Source organism: Rattus rattus, unplaced genomic scaffold (genome assembly GCF_011064425.1).
Source record: "Rattus rattus isolate New Zealand unplaced genomic scaffold, Rrattus_CSIRO_v1 PGA_scaffold_81, whole genome shotgun sequence".
Taxonomy (NCBI): domain Eukaryota; kingdom Metazoa; phylum Chordata; class Mammalia; order Rodentia; family Muridae; genus Rattus; species Rattus rattus.
In genome coordinates, this window is record NW_022651198.1 from 196,820 (window position 1) to 224,617 (window position 27,798).

Below are 27,798 nucleotides of genomic sequence, written 5' to 3' on the forward strand. Positions count from 1 at the left end.
TTTTGGTCAGTTGAACTTCTATCAAGTGATTCTGAACATGCCTTTGAAGTTTGTGTTAGATTTTCAGGGTGAAATTGTCGTTTTACCTTATAGAGGGATGTGATTAGCTACTCTTAGCTTATCCAGAGTTATTGCATGACAGTTTTTATTTACCATCAACTCTTGAACACACTGAAATACATAGAATATCCTAAGACTTAGTATCTCCAACTGGAACTATGTAATGGTAGTCTAGATACCAAGGCTTTTGAAATTATATAGTTCTAAAGGAAACAACTGGTTTAAGTTGGTGAAGAGTTAATTGGGTCAGTATGTGGAATGCAGGAGTGCTGGGAATAGAGAGGTTCCAGGGTAAAGAAAGTCCTAGGGTGTGGTTGAGGTGGAATGGAACTAACGGAGCTCAGGCCAGAGTTTTATTATACAAATATAGCTTTTTTCTGTCACCACTTCTCAACTTACTGTTTCTTCTAGCCTTATGGCTTGGGAGTTTGTAGGGACTGGAAATACGAGTAGACCCATGGTCTGGAAATGTTTTGTGTCCACTGCAGACCACTGGCTTCTTTAGAGAGTTCTTGATGGAAATGAAGGTGTTTCTCCAAAGCAGCTTTTTGCCTAAGGAGACAACCCCACCCCCAATTCAAGAAATGATTAACCATCCAGTACTGTAAGTGTAACCATCCAGTAACACTGTAGAGTGTTAGATTTGGGTTGGGTGGTAATTGGATTTGGGCTGTTGGTTATGGGTTTTAGTGGAAGAGCATTTGGGAGCATCATGAGATTCCTGTTAGAAAAGGAAAAGGAAAGACATAATTTTCAGTTCTCGTGTTGCTGGAAGAGACTTGCTTGTTTGCCTTATTTAGTTTTTTGCTTTTTTGTGATAGTATCAGTGTAACCCTTGGCTGTCCTGGAACTTGCTGTTTAGACCAGTTGGCCTGGGAACTCATGGAGATCCATCTGTCTCTCCCTCTGCTTTCTAACTGCTGGGATTAAAGTAGATTCTTTTGCTTGTGACTTGAAGAAACAGAGTGGTTAAAGTACAGGGACAGATGTCGTAGATGCAGATGAAATAGTTGGTACTGAGTTCTAGTCCTTGGTGTTGTGACCCACTGTTCCTTTAGTTATTTGGTTTCCTTTTCTCAGCTATCTGGACTAGTTTTCTATAATCACTTCAGTACCTCCATAATAACTCAGTTTTTCTTGGAAAGTCGGTGTTCTAGTAGCTTGTTTTTTGTCTCACACTACTACTGTCATGACACATGATGTCTGCCCTGTTGAAGTTGAATTAGGATTCTTCCAATGTTCTATTTTGTAATTCCCCTAACAGTTAAAGTCCAGGGAAGGAACAACTCCAAGTTAATGAGAAGTCTTGAGAGTTTTGATGCCTTCTCTTTCTGAACCTCTTAAAGAGTATTATAGATTCAATTTAATTAGTGGAAAATTATAACTCAAGGGAGAAGTGTTTACATTTCATGTTGGAAACATGATTTTCCAGGCTGTCCCTCTACCTTTCAGAGGTTGTACCTCTTCTGTCAGTTTTGAGATAGAATCTTACTGCAGCTCCCCCAGTAGTTTTCCAAGAGCCTTTTTGCTTCTGCCTCCCAAGTGCTGGGATTATAGGCCTGTACCCACCACACCCAGCTACCTTTCAGTGCTTTATGATTGTAACAGATAAAAGAAAAATGCTGTTGGCCCAGGTAAGTTAACTTTGTGTAGTTTCTCTTAATACGACACTCACTAGGTCTGGTCTTCATCCAAAGGACCACTTGTTCAGTCTCATTCCAGCAAGGCTTCATGTTCATTCAGCATTGAGTCTCATTGCTTTCCTCACGCTGTGCACTTACTGTTGTGTCCTGAAATACTCATCTCCATTCTTGTGTGGTTAACTCTATTATTAAAACCTCACCCTTGGGCTGGAGAGATGGCTCAGTGGTTAAGAGCACCGACTTCTCTTCCAGAGGTCCTGAGTTCAATTCCCAGCAACCACATGGTGGCTCACAACCATCTGTAATGGGATCTGATGCCCTCTTCTGGTGTGTCTGAACATAGCAAGTGTATTCATATAACTAAAATAAATAAATCTTTAAAAATTAATAAAATATCGCCCTTTAGGACATTCCTTTTCAGAAGCCTTTGCTCTGAGCTACCAATCTAAAATAAGCTTCCTGTCACAGTTTAAAGTGTTTCTGCATAGCATTTTGTTGCTAGTTTAAAAAGGGAACAGTTTTCTTTTCAGTACCTCTTCATCCTTAACCCTAGAATGTACCTACTTCTGAATTCCGAGAGTCTACAATTTGCATAATGGTCTTGGTTTTGGCCATAACTCATTTATTGGTCCTGGTAGAGATCTTGCTTCTCTTTCACTGGGGAGTTAAATCCAGCAAACAATGCAGCTTCTACCACCCTGCTGTACACTAGCCCTGGTGTTTTGTTTTTTTGTGTGGTTTATTTTGATTTGGGATTCGCTTTTATCTGTAAACAAGATCAAGATAAATGATCTCTAAATTTCCATCAAGCTTCAATACAAATTCCGTAAACCAAGATAGATCCTGCGCTGTTTGTAGCTGAAGAATGGCTCTGTGTTTTGGTCTTTCTAGCCATGTTGTAGGGGTTGAGAGAATTTCGAGCTTAAAGGCAGTGGTCAGCATTGGCACTGGGCCTTCAAGCCTCAGAACAATCCCTGACAGCAGTCTGTTCCCCTCCCCCCAACCCCCTCAGTACCAGTACCTGATTTGTTCCTGGGCTAGTTTTGTGGCTTCTTCCAAAGCTAGCTTTGCTGCTTCCTCTTCCTGTTTCCTCCTTTCCTCAGCCTCCTGCTTAGCTTTCTCTTCTGCTTCTTGTTTCTGCCGCTGGTACTCCAGCCGTTCTTCCTCAGCCATTTCCATCAGGCGTTTTTGTTCATCGGCTAACTGCAGCTCCAGTTCCTTCTGCCTCTGCTTCTCTGCCTCTGCAGAGCAGAAAGAGCTGGGCTCAGCAGGCATCACCAGAGCAGCTGATATTTTTGGTCTCTCCTTTTAATCTGCTAGATCCTCTGGGTTTACTACCCAAGTCCCCTGTCAAAGTACCATTGGACATTTAAAAACCTTAGGGAAGATTTTCCCAGAGTCTGTTGAGTTCACAGTGTGCTGTTTGTAGGGAGGAGAGTCAGTCAGATGAGCATCTAGAGAGTGCTTACTTAACTGGTCTCTCTAGAGGAAACACCAGGAACTGACACAGCATCATCTGCTGAACCCTCATCCTGAGAAGTATGCTGGAACATTATCTGATCCACACCTGAAGGATGTGTGATTGTCTCTGCCTGCAGGAGGAAGGGAGCAACTAGAGGGGTTTGAGCTGACAAGGGCAATTCTTGAAGCAGTAGTCCTACCCTGTGATTGTTCCCACCTGAGTCTTCCGTTCACATTCCATCTCTTTATTTCAACCCACTATAGCTAGATGTAATTATCATTCTGGAACACTTAGCCTATACATGGAGTGCCTTGTGCACTAAGGCCTAGGATAGGAATAAAATTGCTTAAAGTGGGTTTAAAATATTTTCTGTCCAAGGGATGGGAGATACAAAAAGCTCAGGAATTCTCTCACCAGCCCTCTCTGCCTCCTGCTGCTGCTTTTTTCTCTGCATTTCTTGCAGTTTCCTGCGGAGCTCCTCTTGCTGTTGCCGGGCTCTCTCCCGGGCTGCCTGCAACTGGAGCCTTCGTCTTCTCTCTGCTTCCTCCTGCTGCTGCCGTTCTTCCTCCAGTCTCTGCTTTCTTAGGCTGAGAACACGGGAGGTATCAGAGGAATGGCAGAACACTGGCTTCAACAACTGACACTTAACTCTATAGCCTTCTGGCCCCAGGAAGTGCCCCTTCAGAGAACAGGTTTTCTACATTCTGGATTGAAGGGCAGAGAGGCAAGAGAGGCCTAGAAAGAAACCTAGAAGTTTCAGCTTAGCACTGTTGCCCAGGATTTAAGAGCCTTAAATTCTCTGCACTGTCTTTTGTTTTTTTTTTAATGTATTTTACTTTATGTATGTGAGTACACTGCAGCTGTCTTCAGACACACCAGAAGAGGGCATCGGATTCCATTACAGATGGTTATGAGCCACCATGTGGTTGCTGGGAATTGAACTCAGGACCTCTGGAAGAGCAGACAGTGCTCTTAACCACTGAGCCATCTCTCCAGCCCCCTCTTTTCTGTTCTTTTAAACAACGTTTTCCTAAAGTGTAGATTTTGAAATTCTGCGCCTCATGGGGTTGTAAAGTTAGAGTGAAGACAGGTGAAAGGCCCAGTACAGTGCAGACTGTGGGAGGAGCTTGATAGATTGGGCCGAATCTTAAAGCTTTTCCAGGAATTCCCCATAAGCATCTATCTTGAGTAACCCACATACGTGATCAAGACAGTATCTTAATTTGATCTCTGGTCCAGGCTGTTCCTGTGACTTGGTGTCAGGTCATGAGCCTAGCACTGAGCTGCGCCCCTGGTAAAGGTTTGCCCTGCCTTGTGTCCCTGGGCTGCTGGCCCACCGGATCTCCTCAGTGCGCCTTTGCTGCTCCAACTCCAGCTCCTCATTTATCTTCTCTGCTTTCTCCAGCTGCTCCCATTGGAGCCGGATCAGTTTCTCCTGCTCCCTTCTTCCCTGCTCCACCTCCTTCCACCTCATTTCTGCATTCTGTATTCGAATTCTGTCCTGAGAAGCCTTCAGCTGCTGCTTCTTATCCTGGAGGTCCTAAGAGACCAGAGTGTTATCAGTGTAAGGGACAGAGCCAGCTGCAGCCCAGACAGGCCCTTTTCTAGTCAGAGATGGAGTCCTAAAGTTCACACTACCACCTGAGTGGCAGAATCTGCTTCTGCTTGCCTGGCTATGGGGTTGGACTGACTACAGTCAAGAGCACAGCTTTTCTGAGACAGTCTTCCTCATGGGCTGTGTCCAGTACTCACTGGGATAACAGAGGTGCCCACATAATGTTCAGGGTATCAGAAGTTCTGGCCTTTGCAACCCAAGCTGTGCTTCAGAACTGCCCAGGGATCTTTAAAATATGCCAGAGCTCCACCTGGTGCAACAAATGAAAATCTCTGGGTGGAATTGGGAGGGAGCTGCTCCTGGAGCTTTAAAAACTTGGAGTTTAAAGCTAGGCTGGAGGGCAGGCTCCTGATAAGAGACTATTTTACTAGATGCAGTCTGGCTATAGAAGAGTCAGACGCGGGCTGGAGAGATGGCTCAGCGGTTAAGAGCACTGACTGCTCTTCAGGACCTCTGGAAGAGCAGTCGGTGCTCCTAACCGAGAGCCATCTCTCCAGCCCCGGCCTCCTACTCTTTAGAGTTGGATAAGTTCCCTGGCAATGTGGGGCATCACAGAATGCCTTGCCCACTTCAGACAGCTGAAGCCTTTTTCCTTGTGTCTTTGATCTGGTCTGGCTTCTAAGTAGGGTCAGAAGGCATCAAAGTAGAACATGTGAGACCACCATGTGATGTGGCTGTTCTAGACACTACAGCCTACTTAGGGACATTTCCTTTACATCTGCAGTTCTGCCAAGTGAGGACAGAACTTCCCTGGTGAGAGCTCCTGCCCAGACCTTGGAAGGGTCTCCATGGCCTCTCACCTCCTCAGATTCCACATCACTAGTGACGTCCGTGGCCTGGGAGCGTGATAACCTTCCATCTATTGCAACCTGACTATCCAGAGCATCAAGTTCAAGAGAAAGCCACTTGGCAGAGCGTGAGTGGAGTCGCCCAGCGGCAGAGCGTGAGTGGAGTCGCCCAGCGGCAGAGTGTGGGCGGAGGAGCCCTCGATGTGAGGTGCCACCGGCTTCCTTGGAGTCGGTGGTGTCTGACGTGCTGAGCCCTGCTGCCAGCTCCATATTCCTTTCTTTATGCGTCCTCTTCACTTTGGTTCCCAGTTCCTGCTCATTTGGAGTCAGGTCTGACTTCTTTTTAGTTTTTGAGTGCTTTGGCTTTCCTAGGGGAAACAATTGGGACAGAGGGTGTGGCTGAGTAGAAGTACGACCTCTGATTCTGTTTATTAACTTTTTTCTGAGGTAGGGTCTCTTTATGTAGCTCAGGGTGTCTCGGAACTCTATATACACCAGACTGGCCTCAAACTCACAGAGAACCTTATATATCTGCCTCTTAAATGCCGGCATTAGAGGAGTGTGCCACCACACCAGCTCTTTAACAGCTTTTAAGATTCAGCACACAGTAGGATAAGTTGGGGTGCATATTCCTGAATCCTCCCACATTCTGGGTGAATAGCATCTGTATTGTAATGATTCGAGACAAGCAGTGCAACAATATATTTAGATCAATAAAGATCCAATCCCTCAGCAGAATCTTACTACTGCAAAGGTCGCCTATCTGCTGGGATGCAGTTAAGTGGCAGAACACGCGCTTAGTAAGTGGGGCCTTAGGGTCAATCCCAGTCCCAGAAGCAAACAAAGGTCCCAGCTCACCCTGGCCTACAAAGGGGCAGGACTCCAGGGGAGATTTTCAGCACACGGAGAAGTCCTGCCCTGAGGTCACAGCTCTAACTGGGTGAAGTTTAATTATCTGAGGGGCAAGGGCATTTGTTTTTCTTATTCCTGCCAATGCTAAGGGCTAGACACATGTAGATTCAGCAGGAGTTTAAAAAACAAACTTTAAGGGGTTGGGGATTTAGCGCAGGGGTAGAGCGCTTGCCAAGGAAGCAAAAGGCCCTGGGTTCGGTCCCCAGCACCGAAAAAAAAAAAAAAAAAAAAAAAAAAAGGAAAAAACAAAACAAAACAAAAAAAAAAAAAACAAACTTTAAAACCAGATGGACCTCTAGGGATGTATCTAATGTTGCCCACACAAGTGTGGTCTGTTTAAAGGGTCTTCAAACCTTGGGAGCAACAAAGGTAGGTGTGAGGTTTAGGCTAATGGGACTTTCGGAGGCATCTGAGGTCTTTGTAAGGTGCAGGACTGGGAGGTGTGAGAAGCAGTCAGATTCCCTTTCTCAATGCTCGCAATACCTGAGCATCTTCCTCCTGAGATGTTTGGGACAAGAAGCATTTCAGATTGGGGATAATATCTGGTTTTAGAATATTTATAAATGTATAAAATGTGTATAATATAAAATCCTGGGGATGGGATCCAAGCCTAAGTACCCAATTTGTTAATGCTTCATATACATTTTTGGCCCTCAGCCTAAAGGTAATTTTATATGTTTTTCTTAAAGCAGCAAGGGGTTTTATACAGACTCAAAATAAAACTGTAGGTCAAATACACTTCAAGACCCGACTTAGAGTGATCATGAACCCTTTACAGTATTTTCAGTGAAGTCAGGTATAGAATCTACTTGTGGCATCTTGGTGAAGTTCAGAGAGTTTTAGACTTGGGGACATTTTGCATTTCAGCTTTTCAAATTACAGCTCTTAGCATGTAGTTATTAGCTCGTAATGGCAGCAGTAATGTGCATTGGGACTCATGGGTCCCTGGGTCAGTCCACCTTTACGCTGATGTCACTTACTTATCCCCTGTTAGGTACCCAAATAGCATGGTTATCACTCAGTGCCGTTACCGTCTCCTCTCGTGATCCTCCCAGGTCTCCGCTCAGCCCTGGTTTCCTCTGTCCATGTGCACTGACACAACTGCTCTGAAATTTGGCTGCAGAGCCAGCATAGCCAGGTACTCAGGCTAAGCTTGACCCTAGGAGCCATCTCCTGTCTGTCAGGACATTCACACACATATCGAATGTGTATAATATAAAACCCCGGGTATAGTATCCAAGCCCAAGTATGCAATTTGTTAATGCTTCATACTCACTGTCGGCCCTCACAGGCTGTTCCTCACAGGCATATCTGCTTACCTCCTGCAGCCTCTGCTGGCCTCAGGCCCCTTCCTTCCCTCTCTTTCTTAGGAGCTTTGGCTTGGTGTGTCTTGGTTCTCTTTTTCCTCTTAGCTTTGTCAACCAAATCCCTTCCCTGAAGGAAGAAATTTAGGAAGAGAACTGTAATACATATAGGAATAATTTTAGATGAGAAAGAGTAAGAACAGGCCTTGGTGGCCTTCTTTTTTGAGGTTAAGTCATGGGTCTGCAGAGCTTGAAGCAAAGGAAGCTTTTTCATGTTTGTGAGACAGTGCTGCCACTGTTGATCAACTAACTAAAGTCATAGTCGGCTTTATTCGATGTTGCATCCTGTACTAACTTTGACAAGAGCCCAGGCAGGCATCAGGAGCCATACCAGCCTTCACCTCTCCCTATGGGATGGGAACAACATGGAGGTACCCCCTAAAAGAAGCTGGCAGAGTGGGGCCATAGTTACCCACTTGCATTATTGTTTGGCAATGGGGCCCTTGTCCTTCAGGAAGTTGCAGCCTAGTGGAAGGGGCAGGGCCTGGTGAGCAGACCATCACTGGACCTCAGCCCTCACTGCCCCTCTAGTCAGGTGTTCTTATCTATTTAGCAACCTGCAGACATCTACAAGGAGCCTGGGAGGGGTCCAGGCAGGGCTTCTGGGCCAGATTCTCTATTCTCACACTCACATGGTGGATGGCAACTAGAATCTTCTGATGGATCAATTTTGGTCTCCTTTTCTTCTTTTTTCTTGGAAGAAGAGATGTAGTCTCAGAATCCAACTTCTTTTGGAATGCAGGCTCATGTTCTAGAGGTCCTCTGTGCAGATGGTGCACGTTGTAATCTCTGTCCCTTTGAAAAGAGCAAGACAGCAGATGAGTTGAATGGAGGAAGCCAAGTGGGGGTGAAGAGAGCACGTGATATGTGATGTGTGCAGGTACCTTGTTCCTGCATAAGGGAGATGGTGTCTTCACTCTGGGTTTGGGGGATACTTAAGGTAAGCCCTAAAACATGGACAGTTGGAAAATAGTTTGCTTCTTTTCATTGTATATTCACACCTTTGAGAGCTTGTTTGGAGGTTTTAGCAGGGAAATTCAAGTGTGTCTCCTGGATGCCCTTGACCAAAGAAGAACAGGCTCTCCTCTCTCGGGTTAAAGGTGTTGTCAGTAATGAAGCTGGCAGCTTGGGGAGGGGTACACATGGAACAGTGAAGGAGGAAGGGGACACCCACCTAGCCAGTCAGATCAACTGAATCAACCCTGGATATCAACTAGTGGGACAACGTGGCACAGTCAGAGCATGCTCACATTCTATGCCTTTAATTAACAGTAAAACCACACAACGGAAATGTCTTCTCTCAAAGGCTTGGCTGGAAAAGGAAACGTGGCCTTTCGGAGAGATGATCTCGGAAATATGCAGCTGTCCCAGTCATTCCTTTGACATCCCTGAGTTTCATTCTTAATTGGATTCAGCTACTACAAGGTCATGGGTGCTCTGTCTTTCCTTTTTCTTTTCTTTTCTTTTTTTTTTTTTTTTTTTTTTCGAGCTGGGGACCGAGCAGGGCCTTGCGCTTGCTAGGCAAGCGCTCTACCACTGAGCTAAATCCCCAACCCCATGGGTGCTCTGTCTTATGTGTCCCAGTTGTCATTGCTGTCACTGGCCTATGCCTGGGGGTTGCAAGGACAGCAGCAGGTATGCTGTGTGCCTGCTGGGTGTTGGGCCTAGTCTTTTTCTTTTTAGTCAAATCAATGTATTCACTGCAGTGTGCTATCCCAGGGCTTTACTGTGGAAACTTAAAAAATATTTGTTGAATGAGGTAGATGGAATTTCCTGTAAATACACGAGTCTTTAAATCACTCAATGTCACTCTATAAAAACTCACAGAAGTCTGGGTTAGAATTTAGTGCTAGGAAAACTTCTATTTTCCCCTAAGGAACAAGTAGGCCGCAAATGAACACCACAGACCTGACTACATGGCTGCTTTTCTTTTTCTCATTTAGGAATTTGTGTTAAATCTGAATTTTAGTCACAATAACTATAATGAAATTTGTGGAGTGTTTTATCCTTTTTATTACTCTCTTGATTAAAAAAATTATTTGATTATTTTATTGGTTTTGGCTAGGGGAAGAAGAGTTGTAAGAACCTGTTTAAAATATGTCAAGGGAAAAGGGATAGAATATTAAAAAAAAAAAAAACAACATCCAACTCTTTTGTGGCTACCTTGATGGTCAAGGCCCCCTCCTCCCCTAGCCTTTTTATCTAAGTGAGTCTTCTGTTAGATCAAAACTGCTGGTCTCAAGTCAACCTCAGCTCTTGGAATCCACAGTATGGTCTAGCTGCAGCTGGTAGCAAAGACGTCTACAGCGAAGGCACAACCAAAGGAGACTGGGGACAAAGGACTGTGCCAGGCTGCCTGGGATTGGCCAGTGAGCTCATAGTAAGCACACAGGAAGGTGTTCCTGTGTTGGCAGGGATGAGAAGAAGCCACAATGGTGTCTTGCCAACTTTATTCTACCTAGGGTTAATGAACTCTGTAGAGAGGAATCAGGGTAAGTTGATGGTCCAAAGCCTTCCAGAGTCTCAGTTAACCTCAGGTGCATGGACACACAAAAAGGCTGCTTCTAGATGGTTAAAATTTACCACCCCACCCAAACCTAAGCAGCTCACTTATCAATGGGCACTCTACCCAGGGACCTCTTTCCTTTAAACCCAACTGCCTGCATGTTATCTCACGAAACTAAACCAAAACCAACCGACAGAATCCAGAAAGCACATTAATGAAAACAAATGTCCAAGTCACTACAAGTTGCACACTTACATGTTTTCTAAGGTGTCAGCCTCAGAGGGCTGGTTGTCCTCGGCCAGGGAAGTGCTGAGGGGTTCAAAGGTCACATTCCTTGGTTCTGGGTCTGTGAGAACAGAGAATCCTCCATCAGCCAATGACCCAGGTATTTTCCCTGGAAGGGAATCAGACAAGAGAAAATGTCTATGCTAAGCTGTGAGCAATGCAGATGAGAGTGACAAACCTGTTTGGGGACCAGGCTGGCTTGTGGCAAGAGACATTAAACTTACTAAAATATCCTTGGGAAAGTGATAGGACAGTATACGTCTAGACCCAGAAAACTATTTTAGCCTTTAATCAGGACTCTCACCTGGGTATTTACCAGTGGAAACAATCTAAAAGTACAAGTCAACTTTTATAATAACTTATTTATTTTATTTGTTGGCAATGATAAATTAGAGATAGTTGTTTAACAGACTTTGGAAGTGACTTATACATGACTATGGTACTTAAAATTATAGGTAAGGGCTAGGAATAACTCAGAGGTAGAACTACTTTCTCTCTGTGTTCAAACCTTAGTACCAGTCATAGGAAAGGAAAGAAAGTTATGGCTAAAAAGATAACTACTTAAAATATGGAAAGTATTAATTGAATAACAACAAAAAATAAGACTATAGAAAACCTCAAGAATTCATTAAAATCTAGAGGAGACAGAAGGATCGCCTCATATTCCAGGCCAGCCAGTGCTAACATTCAGACCATCTCAAAAATCAAACAACAATCACAAAAATCTAGATGGCTGCAGATTGGAGGAAAAAGTAGACAAGAGAATATTATGTTAGATTAGAAGTTTTAATCTTGTTTTCTTGAAACCCCAGTGTGGTTATAACTCTAAAAATAAACTGCTTTAAACAGTGTTATCCTTATGGGGGAGGCTTATGCACATCACACCGCCAACCTTCTAATACCATGGTCAAGCATCCTCCAGTGTTCACTTGATCATGTTCCCCTACCTGCCAGGGCTTCCTTGCAACTGGGTTCCCCCTTGCCATTCTCACACATTCAGGTGATACTCTTATACATCACCTCCAGGCTTTGGAGTGGGGAGAGACTATTAATGTCAATGTGACTGAGGAATGTGCCTGACAGTTTCTTTTGCTTTCTGTATGTGACATTATCAGGTAGTAGTAGATGACTACAGTACCTAGGATATATCCATGACAAGTGGACCTTTGTGGTAATTTCTTTTTGAATATGGCTGCTTGGGAGTAGGGAAGAAAGACAGGATGGGACATGACACATTCTCACTGAAGTCATACCCTGCTTTGTACAATTTTTTCTGAACTTGGGTACAGAGCACAAGATGACCACCAGAGGGTGCAATTGTACTGTCCAGAAGGAGGCTTACACTGGTGTTACTCCACCGTTCGTGATCAGAATTGAATCTTTGAATGGGTATGGAGCCAGAGAAGGGGGTGTCTTTCCCTTAGAAAAATAACTTGGTATTTAGGCGTTGACTTCTGACATCTATGTAACTATGCAGAGTGTAGAACAAAAACTTTGTGTACTCACTACCCATGGACTTCCCACTTAGTTATGTGAGATTTGAATACTCTCACATATTTGATTCACATTTTCCCAATAAAGAAATGGAGTATTTATTTATGGAAGAATCATGGCTTTGTGGAAGAGAAGAAGTAGAGACCTGTAGAAGAGCCAGTTGTGTTATGCATCAAGAGAGCAAGCCAGGGAAGCAGTTTGATTTATAACAATCTGCCCTGGGGTTGGGGATTTAGCTCAGGGGTAGCGCGCTTGCCTAGGAAGCACAAGGCCCTGGGTTCGGCCCCCAGCCCCGGAAAAAAAAAAAAAAAAAAAAATCTGCCCTTGCAGCAATTAACCCACCGAGGGTGCTACACTAAGCCTCTCACAAGACAGGTGTCCCTGTGATATAATTGCTTTTTGGTCTCACTATGTAGCCCAGGCTTGCCTGGAATTTAGTCTTCATGTTTCAGCTTTCCAAGTGTGGGATTGAAAGCGTGTGTCAGTCCATCTGACGGGACTTTTATGATTGCTTCAAACTGATAGATTAATTTATGGGTCACTGTCTGCCTTTCTTTCCTTCTTCCTTTCTTTCTGAAGAAAGAATCTTGCAGCTGGGCTGTGGTGGCTCACCTTTGACCCCAGCACTCAGAGGCAGAGGCAGAACTCTGTGAGTTCAAGGCTAGCCTGGTCTATAGATGGAGTTCCAGGACTGCCAAGGCTACACAAAGGCACCTTGTCTTGAAAAAACAAAACAAAACAAGAAACAAAAGACCAAACTAAATAAAAAATGAAATAAAAATAGTAAAAGAAAGAAGCTCGGTAGGCGCCTCAGGCGGTCCCAGGCCACTACGCCCTGTTCAGTAGCCGTCTCTGTGACAGTAGCTCTTACTGTCTGTGAATGCTATCTACGGTTATATAGAAGATTATATTTATTCATGTCTATTTTTAGTTATTCAAATGAAATCACTCTTCATATATTATCTTAAACTTATTTTTTCCATGTAAAGGTCCACAAGTTAATAATTTGCAATGATACTCTGAAAATGAGATCTCTTTCGGGGGCTGATGGGGAGCCATCACTGAAAACTGATCCATAGAGGGAGAGACTGACCAACTGTCCTCCCTCCCTATGTGAACTATACCATTGGATAAGGGGAACTCTGTGTCAGAATTTCCCAACTAGGAATTGAGGAAGCATTGATAGAATTCCATATGGCATTATTTTTGTCACTCCCAGGACTGATGGATCTCTAACTACTGGCATTGTAAAGAGACAAGTGAACATTCTGTGTCCTGAGGGACACAGAACTGGCCTTTCCAAATGGAACAACAAAACCTGAATCTGATTAAGTCTCTAGACTGAAGAACTGAATAACAACAGGAAACAGAAAAGCCACGAGACACAAGAAACCACGACAGGAGCAGGCAGCAAAATCAACACCATTGGACCAAGTGGCCCAATTTTCAGAGCATAAATTAAAAGAAGGGAATTTAAGAAATAGAGTAGAATCTATAATTTAAATAACATTTAAAGGCCATATTAACTAATTATAATCAAAAGTCACCATCGTAAAACAATTAAGAACTTGAAAACTATGAAAACATCATCAGTCACATTTAAGAATTCTTTGGATTTTTAGGTGCCATGATGTCTTAGTTAGGTTTCTACTGCTGTGGTGACACATCAGGGTTTATTTGGTTTAAATATCCTGAGGCATAGTCTATTAATGGAAGCTAAGGCAAGAACTCAACTAGAGCAGGAACCTGGAGGCAGGAGCTGGTGCAGAGGCCATGGAAGGGGGCTTTTATTGACTTGCTCCCCATGGCTTACTCAACCAGCTTTCTTATAGAACCCAGGACCACCAGCCCAGCGATGGCACCACCCACAACGGGCTGGGCCCTCTCCCATCAGTCACCAATTAAGAAAATACCCTGTAGGCTTGCCTGTCGTGGATCCTTATGGAGGCGTCTTCTGTTGAGAGTTGCTCTGGTACTGTATATACAAACGCTAAACCCCAAGACCTGGTTGCCACTGGTGAGCAGATTCTCACATGTGTTCCTTGTAAACCTTGCTCCCTAAGTTAAAGCTATTGGTTAAATATAAGGGACCTCAGTTAATTACTGGGGGGAATAGAGGTACGTGGTTTTGGTTACTGGACTGAGGGTCTCAAGTAGGGACCATGAGGAGAGAGGAGGAGAAGGAGAAAGAAAGAGAGAAGAGGAGGTCTCCATTGGATGAGATGGACCAGGAGCACATGGACAAACAACATGTTCCCTGACGGAGCAAAAATAACCCAGGCAAGACTCAAACAGCAAGTACTTGGGGAGCACAGCTGGGGAGTTAGCAGTCTATTGTATAGAAAAATAGATTAGGTGTAATTGTGCTAAGGTGGCCAGGTCATATTAATAACTAGTAGTTATTAAATAACATTTAAAAATGCCATTTACATCCCTCCTCTCTGGTGATTATAGCTTGTGTCAAGCTGATATGAAACTAGCCAAGAGAAATGGCTTCACAGTTATGCCAAGAGTCCTCTCTTGTTTTTTAGAACTGTGTGGGTGTACATGGGTTAAACAATATAAGCCTGGAAGTGATAAGAGAGGACGGAGTTGGTGTTATATGGAGAATGCTGGCCAATGAGAGTGTTGCTTCTCTGAGCTATTCTCCAATGGGGGCACTGCTCTCTGTACTGTTCTGGTGCCTCTGTATACACTTAGGGTTTTCCATAACAATGATTAATCTTAAATTCAACTTATGCCTATTGTCTTGGTTAGCTTTATGTCAACTTGACACAAGCTATAGTTATCTAAAGGGAAGGAACCTCAGTTGAGAAAATATCTCCATAAGATCACAGCCTTTCCTTGGTTAGTGATCAGGGGAAGGGGCCCACCCCATTGTGGGTGGAGTCATCCTCGGGCTGGAGGCCCTGGGTTCTGTAAGAAAGCAGGCTGAGCAAGCCATGTGAACCAAGCCAGTAAGCAAGGCTCCATGGCCTCTGTATCAGATTCTGCCTCCAGGTTCCTGTCCTTTTTGAGTTCCTGTCTGACTTTTTTCCATGATGAACAGCATGGAAGTGTAGGCCAAATAAACCCTTTCCTCCCCGACTTGCTTTTTGGTCATGGTATTTTGTTGCAGCAACAGAAACCCTACGACATCCATCCTGGTGACACACACCTATAATCCCAGATCTTGGGAAGCAGAGGCAGGAGGCAAGGTCATCCTCCTCTACCTAGTGAGTTCCAAATTGGCCTGGGCAACATGAGACCCCGTCTCAAAGAAACAGCAAAACACAAACAACAATAACAACAACAAAAAAAGGGAAAAGTAATTCACTTACATTTTGTGTCTTTAAAGACTACCCAGTTGATTTTTAAAATCTGTGTATAGTCCATTTGTTTTTAATGACTTGTCTGTTAGGATTTGGATAGCAGATGCCTCTCATGAGTTGTGTGCTAAAAAAGCTTGGTCACCAGCCTGTGCTGATATTAGGAGGTAGTGGTACCTTTAGGATTTGCGCCTAGAGGAAGAAAGATAGGGTGTCTTTGAAGTAGACATTGAGATCCCTGTTCCTTCTTTTCTCTACTTCCCACTCTGCTTCATACTCTCTGCCCCGATGTTCTGCTTTCTGCAGCCCAAAGCAAGAGATATGTGACCAAGGATCGAACCCCCTGCAACTGAATACCAACTAAAGCTCTAATTTTTATCTCTGACACAAAACTAACGAACACCAGCACAGTCCTACGTGATAACATCATCTGGAGTACTGAGAATCATCTCCTCTTTCCGGTCGTTCACCATCTCCTCTTTCCGGTCTGCTCACCATCACCTCCTTCCGGTCCGCTCACCATCTCCTACTTCCGGTCCGCTCACCATCTCTTCCTTCCGGTCCACTCACTATTTCCTCCTTCTGGTCATCCCTTGCCTCTTTCCTTTACGATGCTGATGAGCGCAGTAAACATGTGTGCAGAAGCAGTGACAGAGGGTGTCTGTATGCTGGACCTGTTTCTAGAGAGATGGCTTCTGAAGTTTTACTCAGTCGTGATGCTTCACGGTTACAGGAGAGCTCTTATACATGTACTTATCTGGATCAGAAAGTCTCTTCTCCTATTCCTATCTTGCCTTTTTATTTTATTTTATTTTATTTTATTTTATTTTATTTTATTTTATTTTATGTCTGTCTGTCTATCTATCTTATCTATCACCTATCAATTTTATTTTTTAAAGACAGGATTTCTTTGTGTAGCTTAGGCTGTCTTTTTGAGACAGGTAGATTTCTGTGAGTTCGAGGCCAGCCTGGCCTCCCAAGGGAGTTTCAGGATAGCCAGAGCTTATTATTATTTTATGTACATATTTATTTATTTTTATAGTGCTGGATGTTGGTCCCAGTACTTCACATCAGTTGGGCAAGCACTTCCCCACTGAGCTACACCCCACTGGCTTTACCCAAAGCCAGCTATTTTGAATTCCTATGATAAATTGATTTAAGTTACTGGACTATTATTATTATTATTATTATTTTTTTTTTTTTTGGTTCTTTTTTTCGGAGCTGGGGACCGAACCCAGGGCCTTGCGCTTCCTAGGCAAGCGCTCTACCACTGAGCTAAACCCCTAACCCCTTTACTGGACTATTATTATTATTATTATTATTATTATTATTATTATTATTATCTTTACAGTTTAAGTGTAAGGATTCAACCTAAATACTGTCTTAGGAATTACACATTTTTGATAATAGAACTGGCCAGCCTTCCTTCCGCTCCAGTTTTTGAGATAGTGTTTTGCCATGTAGCCCAGGCTAGCCTTGACCTCGGAGACCCTCTTGCCTCAGCTCTGATGTGGTGAGATTGTACATGCACCATCGTGCCCGGTGGTTTTCTTTTCTTATGCCGTCTTTATCTCCAGTTTCATCTGCTGTTTGTTTTGACAAATGTAGGTTCTTTGTGAGAAATGAGTGTTCTTTTCTAGATGGTGAAGATGTTTTCAGACTTGAAGGTGACAGCTGTGTTCTGGGGAAATTTTTGGTTCCACACTCCAAGTGGGAGTGTGCAGACGCATTTATAAAGGTGTTCTGCGCCCTGGCTCCCAGGATGAAGTAGAATGCTGTAGGGGATGTGTCATTCATCTAGGATCTTCTGAGCCCAGAATCTAGCAACGTGTGTCTGTACAGGGAGCAACCGGGAGCAGGAGTCTGGTGGTCTTCATGAGACTGCTCTTGCATGGTGCCACCACCTTCCAGCCTCTCAAGTCACCCTGGCTCCCAAGCACACACTTTTCACCTTCATAGCTGAGTAGGAACCTGGCCATTCCCTGCCCTCCCCCAGCCTCTCCCACTACAGCAGCCTTGCCACCATGGCTCTTGCTCCCTCTCTGCCATTTGCTCTTGGAAGCCAGAGCTGTGTCCAGAAAAGCCCTCAGAACTGAACTAGATGCCCACAAGCTCCAGAGACCATGGCTTTATTAATTAGCAGGGACTGTAGAACTCTGACCTGACAGCCCCAGCTCCCTTAACTTGCAATAGAAAAGAATCTCCAGGGATTCTAAACAATCTCCACGAGTCGAGCTGGGGTTAGAAAAAAAATACTACATTTCCTATGTGCATGTAGTGTGTGTGTGCGTGTGTGTGTGTGTGTGTGTGTGTGTGTGTGTGTGTGTGTGTGCAGGTGTGTGCAGGTGTGTGCAGGTGTGTGTCCTGACTGCCATTCTTTCTCTTTAGAGCACACAGATGGTTCAATGCTTTAAGACTCAAGAGCCTGGTAGAAAACTGTGTTGTGTGCTTTTATTTCAGCTCTTCCCCTTCCTGGTTTGAGAGCACCTCACAGAGCCTCACACAAAATACCAGACATGCCCCAAATTACGTATCTTTTCTCCACTCTTCCAGTGATGGTGTGGCAAACAGACCCCCCAAAAAGTGTGTTAATTTAAAAGTCTGAATTGTCCCAGTGGCTCATCTGCCTCTCACCTTCTCTCCAATCTCCTAGGCCCACCTGCATGGCACCCATGGGTGGTCCCAGCATGTAGCAGCATGGTGGGCCACTCAAAGAGGGGGAAAAAAGAGCTGAGGACAGGACTCTGGAGAGAGCCAGCCTTCAGGGAGACCCCCTCCCTGCCTGGGGTCTTGAAGCTCCTACGGGGACTTGTCTTTTTGTCAGGAGCTGTAGCCCTGTGCACTGAGGACAGTTGCCTTCACCAGTGACAGGCCTGTCTGTCCTTGGGTCCGCTCTCCTAATGACCCATGCCGCTTTGTTTCTCAAAGGGAAAAAATACAGTCCTGCAGGGGTGGCGGAAGGGGCCTGAGCTCTGTGCTGAGGATGGAGATTTTGCTCATTGGTAGCCTTGCAAGTGCCAGACCTTGGGTTTAGTCTCCAGCACCAAACAAAACAAAGAGACAACCCTGAGAGTCTCCTCATTCTAACTGTCTGTTTGGAATTGTGTGTGTGTGTGTGTGTGTGTGTGTGTGTGTGTCTTGAGGGAGAGCTCAGCTCAGCATCTGCATCTTTAACAAGTTCTCAGAGGAAGTCCAGACAGGGGGACTTCACAGAAACGTTTGGTCTAGACCTTGTGTATACACATGATGTACCTACTTATGCCCTAGCCAGCCTGAGGGCAGTTACCAGAGCCAGTGGGCAGGCTATCAGCTATCTAGAAGCTGCTGACAGACCAGCATTACCCACCCTGTTGTGCTCTCCACCCTGTTGTGTTCCTCATCCTGATGGATGCTTCTTTGACTATGGTGGAGATGAATGTGCTGACTGGTGGCCATTGAGTCCCCCCAATTGTAGATCTATGGTCTCTGCTATTCCTGCCGGCCCTGTTTCTTTATTGGGAAGTCTGTGGTGCTCAACACTGCAATCTTCACTGTAAGCTCCCGAGGGTAGGTATGGATCTTGCCATTGTTGTCATGAATTTCCTAAGAACAGCATGTTCCTCCATTCATCTGGTTCTTTCCTTCACTCATTTGTGGGATGTATGCAAGGTCTTGGAGGTAGCCTTGCCTTCAAGCACACACATAAGTCATAGACTCCAAGGTGGCACCTAGTGGTTATCCAACACACACGTGTGAACCTGAGTAAGATTTCAGGCCTCCCCGCAAAGTGGAGGCGGCAAGTGACTTGGAGTGAACCGGGAAACAGACAGCTTGGGATGCTACCTAATATAGGGCTTACTTTAAGTAGAGAGCCTAGCTCCCCAGACAGCTCTTGCTAGGGTCAATGGAGAGCAGACCGCCAGATCCTCACAATTCACAAATGCATTAAATGTTGCTTTCTTATACTTTGATACCACAAAGTCCGATGGAGGAAGCAGGAGCATCTTAGTCCCTCTTAGGGAAGCCCCAGCGTGTGCAGCTAGAGCCTAGTGTTTGTGGTGGAGAGAGAAAACACACTGAGCTAAAGAGTGACATGAGAGGAAGAGTGACTACGAGTCTAAGAGGTGGGAATGTGGGCTCTACAGGACAGAAACATAACCTGTCCCGCTGTATGCATGCCTGCTAATGCCTGTGGGTAGCGGCGTCCCCCTGTGTTTAGCTCGGTTCAGCTGCAGGACCCTGACTTTCCCAGCTTCTGTAGGTGGGTCCAGGGACTTGGTCTCGGTATTTATTACAATAGTAATCCTAAGAAACCACATGGGTGCCAGGAATTGAGCCCAGGCACTCCGGAAGAGCAGCCAGTGCTTTTAACCACTGAGCCATCTCTCCAGTCCCCCACATTTCTCTTGATGAGGCAGCAGGTCCTGGGCCTTCTCTTCCTGAATAGAGTTGTAGAAGTGGCTCACTGTTTTCTAAGGTTCCCCCCCCCCCATTACTATTCTAGGCTGGTCCTTCAGGAAGGAGCTGAGAACTTTCTCAGACTACCTTAAGGCAAGGTTGGGGAGGTAGGAGTGATGGAGGCTTTGCCTCGTGAGCACGAGGGCCCAAGCTTGTTGCGTAGCATAAATCTTAAAGCATTCTACCACATTTTTTTATTCTTTTTTTTTCTGGAGCTGAGGACCGAACCCAGGGCCTTGCACTTGCTAGGCAAGCGCTCTACCACTGAGCTAAATCCCCAACCCCATTCTACCACATTTTTTTTTTTTTTTAGCTTTTAAAAGGAAGATTTATTTGACAAGGTTCACTTAGCTCAATACACCTAAAAGTAAATCACAATACAATGAAAGACTTAAATCAAGGCCTCAGAATTTCGTACAAACACCAAGACCAAAAATCCTAAAAAGTAATGGTATCGCGTCTCAGAATTTCTCCATTAACTTAAAAAAAAGAAAAGAGCTTTAAACTCACGTGCCTTACAGGTTTATCAAATGAATTTAGAATTAACAAACATGTCAAATGTTTCACTTTTAATTGTAGACGCAGCTCCTATAGTTTTACAAAAAAAGCATGTCTTTTCAACATGCATCAACAGTGTTCAATGTATGTATGTATAAGAGCAACATTTAACATAATTCAACTGCTTTAACCTAAATACACTTACTGCTTACATACATCCTACATAACTAGAGAAAAGCTAGGAATTAAGTTTAACAGTTAAAGTTACTCAACTTTGCCCTATCATCCTAGGTGACTGCTATGTTCAACATTGAACCTTCTTTGAGTGATCGATGCCAAAGTTCACTTAAGAGAGCAGGCATTAAAACCACAAGGCTGGATTGCAAAAACTGTTAAACTGAAGGGTTTTAAAAAAATTTTTTTGACCAAGAGTCAGTGATCAAAATCAATTACATTCCCCATCCACCACTCATACTAGACATGCTAGACATCCCTCCCATTCCATTCACGCCCATAGATGCACGGCTTCCGCTACTGTAGTAGCTGCTGTTCACTGCTCCTTGGCTACCTATGCAATGTTTGATTGAAAATCACTGGAGTTTTCCTGTAAAACTTGGTCATATCCGCTCATGCTGCTCTGGCCACCATAGCCACTTCCATAACCACCACTCAGCTGCTGGCTGGCCGGGCCACCGTAACTGGACTGGTTTGACAAGCCCATGCCTCCCATCATTTGGCTACCATAAGCACCACCGCTTGCTCCTGCTGTAGAATTCAAGAAGAGTTCTACATATCTGTGTTGCATATTTGCTTTATCTTTTGACATAGCTGCAACAGCATCTTCATGGGTTGCAAACTCAACATCTGCTTCACCAGTTACTCTGCCATCAGGTCCAATCTCAATATGTACTCTCACAGGGTTGAGTGGTGAAAAAAAATTATAAATGTCATTCTCAGTAGCTCTGTATGGTAATCCCCGCATGTGTACACAGTGTCCCGTTGTACTCTGGAAAGTGGAGCCACCATCCCCGTATCTGTGGTCAGACATTCCTCTTCCAAATCTATCCGAACCAAATCCATAGCCATCATTATAGCCATTATAATCATCATAGCCTCCATAGCCTCCACCATAAGCACCACGCCTCATCCTCTCAAAGCCAGCTCCTCTGCCAATGCTGTTATACCCTCTGCCAGCCCCAGGTCTGTCATAGGGACCTGGCCGCTGCATGGCCATAAGTTTTCGTGGTGGATCATAATGAGTTCTAACTTCAGCTCGACTGCTCTTAAATATTTCAATATACCTGTGCCCTATTCTTTCCTTGTGTTTCTTTAGAGCCTTTTCAGCTATTTCCTGTGAAGCAAACTGCACGAAGGCCTCCCCCGTACTCCTCCCCTGGAAGTCCACCGGCAATGTTATCCCATTTGGCACGATTTCCAACCCTGAGAAGAACTGAACAATTTCTTCCTTGCTACATCCAAAAGGGAGTCCTCTAAGCCGTACAAAGCCATCATTGGCCGTGTCAGGACTATTGGGACCAGTATGCTTCAACACCCAATCCATTTCAACGTTGTTTGACTTGAATACTTCAACATATCTGTGTCCCATAGTTTCTCTGTCTTTTTTCAAGGCCAATTTGACTTCATCTTCTGATTCAAGTTCAACAAAAGCCTCGCCACTCGGTCTGCCTTCTCTGGTGTAGATGAAACGAATACCTTGAGCCCCATTTTGAATTTTGCAGTCAGAAAAAAACCGCTGCACTTCATCCGCGGAGCAGGACCAGGGCAAGCCCCGGACCTTCACCACGAAGCCCTCTCCGCCTTCTGCTCCCAGCATCATCGTCTCTTCGCTGGTCCTGGCGTCCAAACAGACTGCAGGGCTCCACACAAAGCCTCGGCGTGGCTGAGGAAAAATCCATTCTACCACATTTTAAGGAATGCTTTTGTTTCTTCAGAGAGAGTCTCTCACTATATAGATCAGGGTAGCCATATATGTAGCCACACCTGGGACTGCCACACCTGGCTCTCAAGGAGTGATATTGTGCCCACTGTACAGAACAGAGGCTTCCTAGTTCATCTCAGGATCCCCACCCTTGTCAGGTCTTCATCTAAAGGACCAAGGCAGAGGATTAATTGAGTCCTTAATAACAAGTGCCTTGTAATGGAGACTGGCTTGGAAAGTAGTTATCATGTTAGCCCAAGGCTCTCTTGATAAGGTATTAATACCAATTATGACTATATAATTAAAGATGTCTTTTCTGCTTATTTTTAAATAGATTTCTGGGCATGATGGCACAGGCCGATAATCTCAGCATTTGGGAGGCAGAAGTAACAGGGAGTTCAAAGTCATCCTTAGCTGCACAGTGAGTTTGAAGCCAGCCTAGATCTCAAGACCCCAAAATATACAGATCAAAGAAAGTTGCTAATAGCACATCTTGAAGACCATCTGGGACAGTTACTTGTCTAGGCCTGTCCAGTCAACTCCTTTATCATAACCACCCCAGGGAAGATGTCCAGAGAAATTCAGTAATTTCCTCAAGGCTACACAGCTAGTAAGTGGTAGAGTGGGGATTCGAACCCAGGAAGTAAGTGTTCTTAATCACAGTGATGTCTGGACTTCAGCGAAAGAAGGATTGCCACAGAAAAGTAAATAAGTCCATCAAAGAACAAGTGTCCGAGTGCTTAAAAGGAAAGAAATAGGGGTTGGGGATTTAGCTCAGTGGTAGAGCGCTTGCCTAGGAAGCACAAGGTCCTGGGTTCGATCCCCAGCCCCCCCCCCCCCAAAAAAAAAAAAGAAAAAGGAAAGAAATAATTTTGCAAGCATCTGACAGGATGCAAATTATGGCTATATAATCAAGGCTTTGACAAGACAGAATGGGGTCTGGAGCGATGGCCCCATCCGCAGTTAAGAGTGCTAACGGTTTTGTAGAGGATCTGAGTTCAAGTCCTTAGACCCGTTTTGGACGGCTCACACCTGCTTGCATCTGTAAGTCTAGGGGGACCTGATTCAGCTCAGCTCCCACGGGTACCTGCATCATATACATATATCTAACCCAGATGTACACACACACACACACACACACACACACACACACACACACACACACACACAGACGTTAAAACTTAAACAATGGACTCACGGCCAACCGTTGGTGAGCATTTGATCTATGACAGGTATTCCTTTTTTAAATTGTCTTTTGGAGATGTGTCCAGGGCTGGCTTCGAACTCTTTTCATAGCCAGCATGACTGTGAAGGTCCAATCTTCCTGGTTCCACCTCTTGTGTACTGGGATTATAGATAAGTCCACCACACCCAGTTTGTGAGGTGCTGGGGACGGGATCCTCTGCTTGGTGTTTGCCTCACAGTGTACTGACTAAGCCTTGGCCTCAGCCCCCTCAGACAGGTATTCCAAGCATATTCTAAATACTGCCTGCTCACTAATTCCTTCCCTAAATCCTATTATCTTTTAAAAGAACAGATTAAGAAAGACCCTGGAAAACTCAGAGAAATAATACTGGAAACAGGCTTCAGGACTGTGGCTCGAGAGTGTGGTCCCTGGGCCTCCAGCATCAAGTGAGAAATTCACTAAAAATCCGCATTGCCAGGCCTCTGTCCAGGTCAAACAAAGCTAAAAATGTTTCAGAGGAGCCCAGAAATCTTTTTTCCACCATTGTTGGTTCTGCTTGTTTTGTCTCCTTTAATTAAAACATTTTTAAAGATTTGTTTTTATTTACCGGTATATACATGTGTCTGTAAATGTATGCTGTGTATGTGTGGGTACTTCTGGTGGCCAGAAGAGGGTGACAGATATGCTGGAGCCAGAGTTACGGACAGTCATTTAGCACCTGATGTGAGTGCTTGAAATTGAACTCGTGAGCAGAGAGCTCTCCGGATTATGGAGCCATCTCTCTAACTCTCTTTGTTTAATTTTGGAAGCAGGGTCTGTCTATAGCCCAGGCTGGCCTTGAATTTGCACGCTGCCTTCCAACTGCCAGAATTCAGGCAAGGGCCACCAGAAACCTTCCAGGTGATGCTGGGCTGTGGGCGGCGGTGGTGGGGGCACACATCTTTAATCCCAACACTCAGGAGGCAGAGGCAGGTGGATCTCTGGTCTACCTGAGTGAGTTTCAAGATGGCCGGGGCTACACAGAGAAACCCTGTCTTAAAACAAAACTTGCAGGTGCTTCTGAAGTGCACTAATCTTTAAGAACCATTGGTCTAGGAAGTAACTAGAATTGACCTTTTATCCTTTCTTTGGACTTTGGGAAAAGAGCCATTTCCCCAGTCTGCCCAAGATTTGGAGGTTGCTGGTGGACCTTATCTTGTGGAAACTTGCAAGAAAATTCTAAGTCCTTTCACTAGCTCACTCATATTTTTAAAAAATGTACTTATGTATGTATGTGTAATATATGTAATACTGGCGATTGAACCCAGGGCCTCGCACATTCCAGACAATGCTCTAACACTGAGTTGTATCCAGGCTCTGACTCACTCCTTATAATAAACCATGCAGGTCACTACTGAATTGAAAGTAGGAAAAACGGCATGACCATTAAGACCAAAGGGGAGAATTGTTCTTTAAACAGCTAAAAGCACTTCCTTGGTATTTCCTTCTTGCCTTCCAAGACCGGAAAGCCTTTCTAAAAATTAGCATTTGTCATTGAGACAGGCGAAGGCCTCTTGTGACTTTCAGCGGTGGCATTTTGTTGCGTTGAGAGTGTCTGGCTAACCTCCGAGGACTTGGCCGGAGCCTGCCCTGGCGTCATGAGACAGGAAATCTGTTTTGACGGACTCAGTCACTGCTTAGCTTGTTCTGTGCTGCCTAAAGCCTCCGCTGCACTTGGCCGAGACGCCGGAGCTGTCAGGGCTCACATTCTGGACCAGTGATTTACAATAGGGACAGTCTGAAGGTCAGGGTACATTCTCCTGGCTAGTGTCACCCAGCTTTGAGGATAGGGGTGACAGGGCTCATGTTAGAAGAATCCTCGCTTAAAATCTTGACCAACCTAGGCCTCATACTACCATAATATATTCTTGTCAGATACCCACAAAGAATGACACCATTAAATATCAGTATGGGGTGGAGGGATGGCTCAGCGATTAGGAGCATTGGCTCCTTTTCCAGAGGTCCCGGGTTCTATTTCCAGCAACTACATGGTGGCTCACAACTGTCTGTAAGTACAATTTCAGGGGATCTGACACCCTCTGTTGGCCTCCTCAAGGCACAGCATGCACATGGTACACAGACATACATGCCAGTACAACACCCATTCACAGAAAATAAAAATTAATACATCTTTAGAAATAATAAATCGGTATAAATTATTTTTGAGTAGGACGTCAATGGAAAGAAATAGTGGAAGATCGAAACCTTCCTCTTAAGGAGACAGAGTCTGTGCTGTTTCACAGTTTGGTAGCAACCACAAGAGGGTAGATGTTAGTTTGCTGTCACGCCAAAGTGAGACTGGTGTTCATTAAGGGGCTTCATTTTTTTTCCTCATCCCTAATCACGGCTTAGAGAGCAGAGTTCTGTTAGCGGCCCCTGGTGTGCCATGCTTGAGAGGTGAAGGTGTGTACCCCGTTACATAGTTGAAGTTCAGTTTAGTAGCACAGACCTGCGGCTGTCTGCCCGGGCAGTGCACTCGCTTGTGACTTTAAGGGACCAGGTAAGAGAGAAAGCGCCCCTCTGTGCCTCACATGGTTTAGGCGTTCTGTCCCGTGTGCTCCCTCTGCTGCACACGTTTGTATGGCAACACTAAGCGCATGGCTTCTGTCTGGCCTGGAACCCACTCTTAGAAATGTAAGCGGTTTCCACTTCCACTTCTGCAAGAAGCAATGAGGATTATGGCGTTATGGCACCCGCCTCTGATGCCAGTATGAGGCAGGGGCAGGGGCAGGGGCAGGGGCAGGGGCAGGGGCAGGGGGGGCAGGGGGCAGGGGCAGGGGCAGGGGCAGGGGCAGGGGCAGGGGCAGGGGAATGTCTGTGAGTTCCAGGACAGCCAAAGTCATACATTGAGACTGTCTCAAAACACACAAGCAAAACTAAAACCAAACCAAACCAAGAAGCAATAAGGATAAAGAACAGCCAGAACCCCAGTTGACTACAGATAGTAATGTGCCCAGGTGCCCACAAAGGAGCTTAGAGCCTAACTCAGTCTCTGAGCTGTGAACTGTGTGCCCCCACACCCAGTGGTCCCAGGCTCAGTATTTCAGAGAACTACCACCACCCATCACAGTCAAATATAGCTACCACCAAGGCGTACTGTTTGAGAAAGGAGCTCTCTGTGGTGCTGGCTGTTCTAGCATTAAGTAGACCAGGCTGGCCTTGAACTCCCAGAGATCTGTCTCTATCTCCTAAGTGCTAGGATTAAAGGCCTGTGCCTCTGTGCAAGGTGTATCAAGACATTCTCGCCAGCTCTGGATGATAGCAGCTAGGTCTCTAAAAACAACAGAAAGGTCCTGCTTCCTCACACCAGCATGTCTGTAGGCACAGAACTCCAGCCTCCTCACCAGCATGTGCACACCTCCATGAAAGCAGGAGACAGAGAAGTGCAGATGCTTGGGGTGGGGTTGAGGTTGTGCACGCCCTCGAGTCCCTACTATCAGTCCGCAGTCTCCAGCGGGAAGAAATCTTTAGATAGTGGAAGAACAGAAAGCGTGTCTCTCACATTTGCCTGTGACAGTCAGAGGACTCTGCTTTTAACCTCCAGTGCACCATCTGAAGGGAAGTGGAAAGATTCTCTGATCATAGATCGGACAGCACCAGCTCTATCTGGGCAGTCTCAGTGATAGATAACCAAATCACCAGCTGACACTACCTTGGCTGCCTTCCACGTTTCCTCTGTGGGGTCCTCCTGCTTCTTCACGATAGGCAAGTTCATCTCCATGTTCCTGTTGGGTTTACACACAAAAGAAGAATGAGACAAAAGAAGTGCAAACTCCCCTCTGTCCATGCCCTTCGGGTAAAGTGGACCACAGCGTCCTTAGTTGTCTTCCCACCTCCTTTTTTCTTAGTGGTGCTGGGGACGATGACAATGATGATGATGATGGTTGTTGTTACTACTACTACTACTACTACTACTACTACTACTACTACTACTACTACTACTGGATTTTTGAGACGGGGTGTCATTATGTAGCCCTGGCTATCCTGGAACTCACTGTGTAGATCAGGCTGGTTTTGAACTCACAGAGATCCTCCGGCCTCTTTCTCCAGAGTGCCGGCATTAAAGGTCTGAACCACCAGTGCTGGGGATTGTAATCAGGGTGTCTTCCCATGTCAGACAAGTGCTCTGCGGCAGAGCTCCACCCCCACACCGGTCTTCTTTGCCAACCTCTTTCAGCGTAAGTGTGCAGAGACCAGCTCTATGGAGCCAGGAGGGCCGGGCAGTGCATAACACTGTGGGAACTTTAGTCCCACTGAACTCG

The 27,798-nt window shown here is 45.2% G+C and overlaps 3 protein-coding genes and 1 non-coding gene across 5 annotated transcripts; 1 reads left to right on the forward strand and 3 right to left on the reverse strand.

Annotated features, from left to right (window-relative positions):
* Positions 1-380: 380 nt before the first annotated feature.
* LOC116889763 (uncharacterized protein KIAA2012 homolog) lies at positions 381-7,335 on the reverse strand. The gene is made up of 6 exons (XM_032890623.1): positions 7,290-7,335; positions 5,581-5,936; positions 4,503-4,705; positions 3,580-3,752; positions 2,725-2,944; positions 381-612 (listed from the first exon to the last, which is right to left on the reverse strand). The coding sequence occupies exons 1-6, from the start codon at positions 7,333-7,335 to the stop codon at positions 474-476; spliced, it is 1,137 nt and encodes a 378-aa protein (XP_032746514.1). The 3' UTR covers positions 381-473.
* Positions 7,336-7,753: 418 nt separating this feature from the next.
* Positions 7,754-27,258, reverse strand: LOC116889757 (uncharacterized protein KIAA2012-like). The gene is made up of 4 exons (XM_032890619.1): positions 27,189-27,258; positions 10,606-10,696; positions 8,477-8,639; positions 7,754-7,914 (listed from the first exon to the last, which is right to left on the reverse strand). Coding segments are annotated over exons 2-4 (300 nt in total). The 5' UTR covers positions 10,608-10,696; positions 27,189-27,258; the 3' UTR covers positions 7,754-7,779.
* LOC116889756 (heterogeneous nuclear ribonucleoprotein H-like) lies at positions 20,171-22,266 on the reverse strand. Of its 2 annotated transcripts, none has more exons than XM_032890617.1 (2): positions 21,812-21,919; positions 20,171-21,672 (listed from the first exon to the last, which is right to left on the reverse strand). In XM_032890617.1, exon 2 carries the CDS (start codon positions 21,604-21,606, stop codon positions 20,941-20,943), a length of 666 nt encoding a protein of 221 aa, XP_032746508.1. In that variant the 5' UTR covers positions 21,607-21,672; positions 21,812-21,919; the 3' UTR covers positions 20,171-20,940. The 2 variants fall into 2 exon arrangements, with proteins under 2 accessions (XP_032746508.1, XP_032746509.1); XM_032890618.1 differs by having other exon boundaries at positions 20,822-20,941; positions 20,992-22,266.
* Trnap-agg lies at positions 23,075-23,146 on the forward strand. Its single transcript has one exon. It is a non-coding gene; the product is annotated as a tRNA-Pro (tRNA).
* Positions 27,259-27,798: the final 540 nt, after the last annotated feature.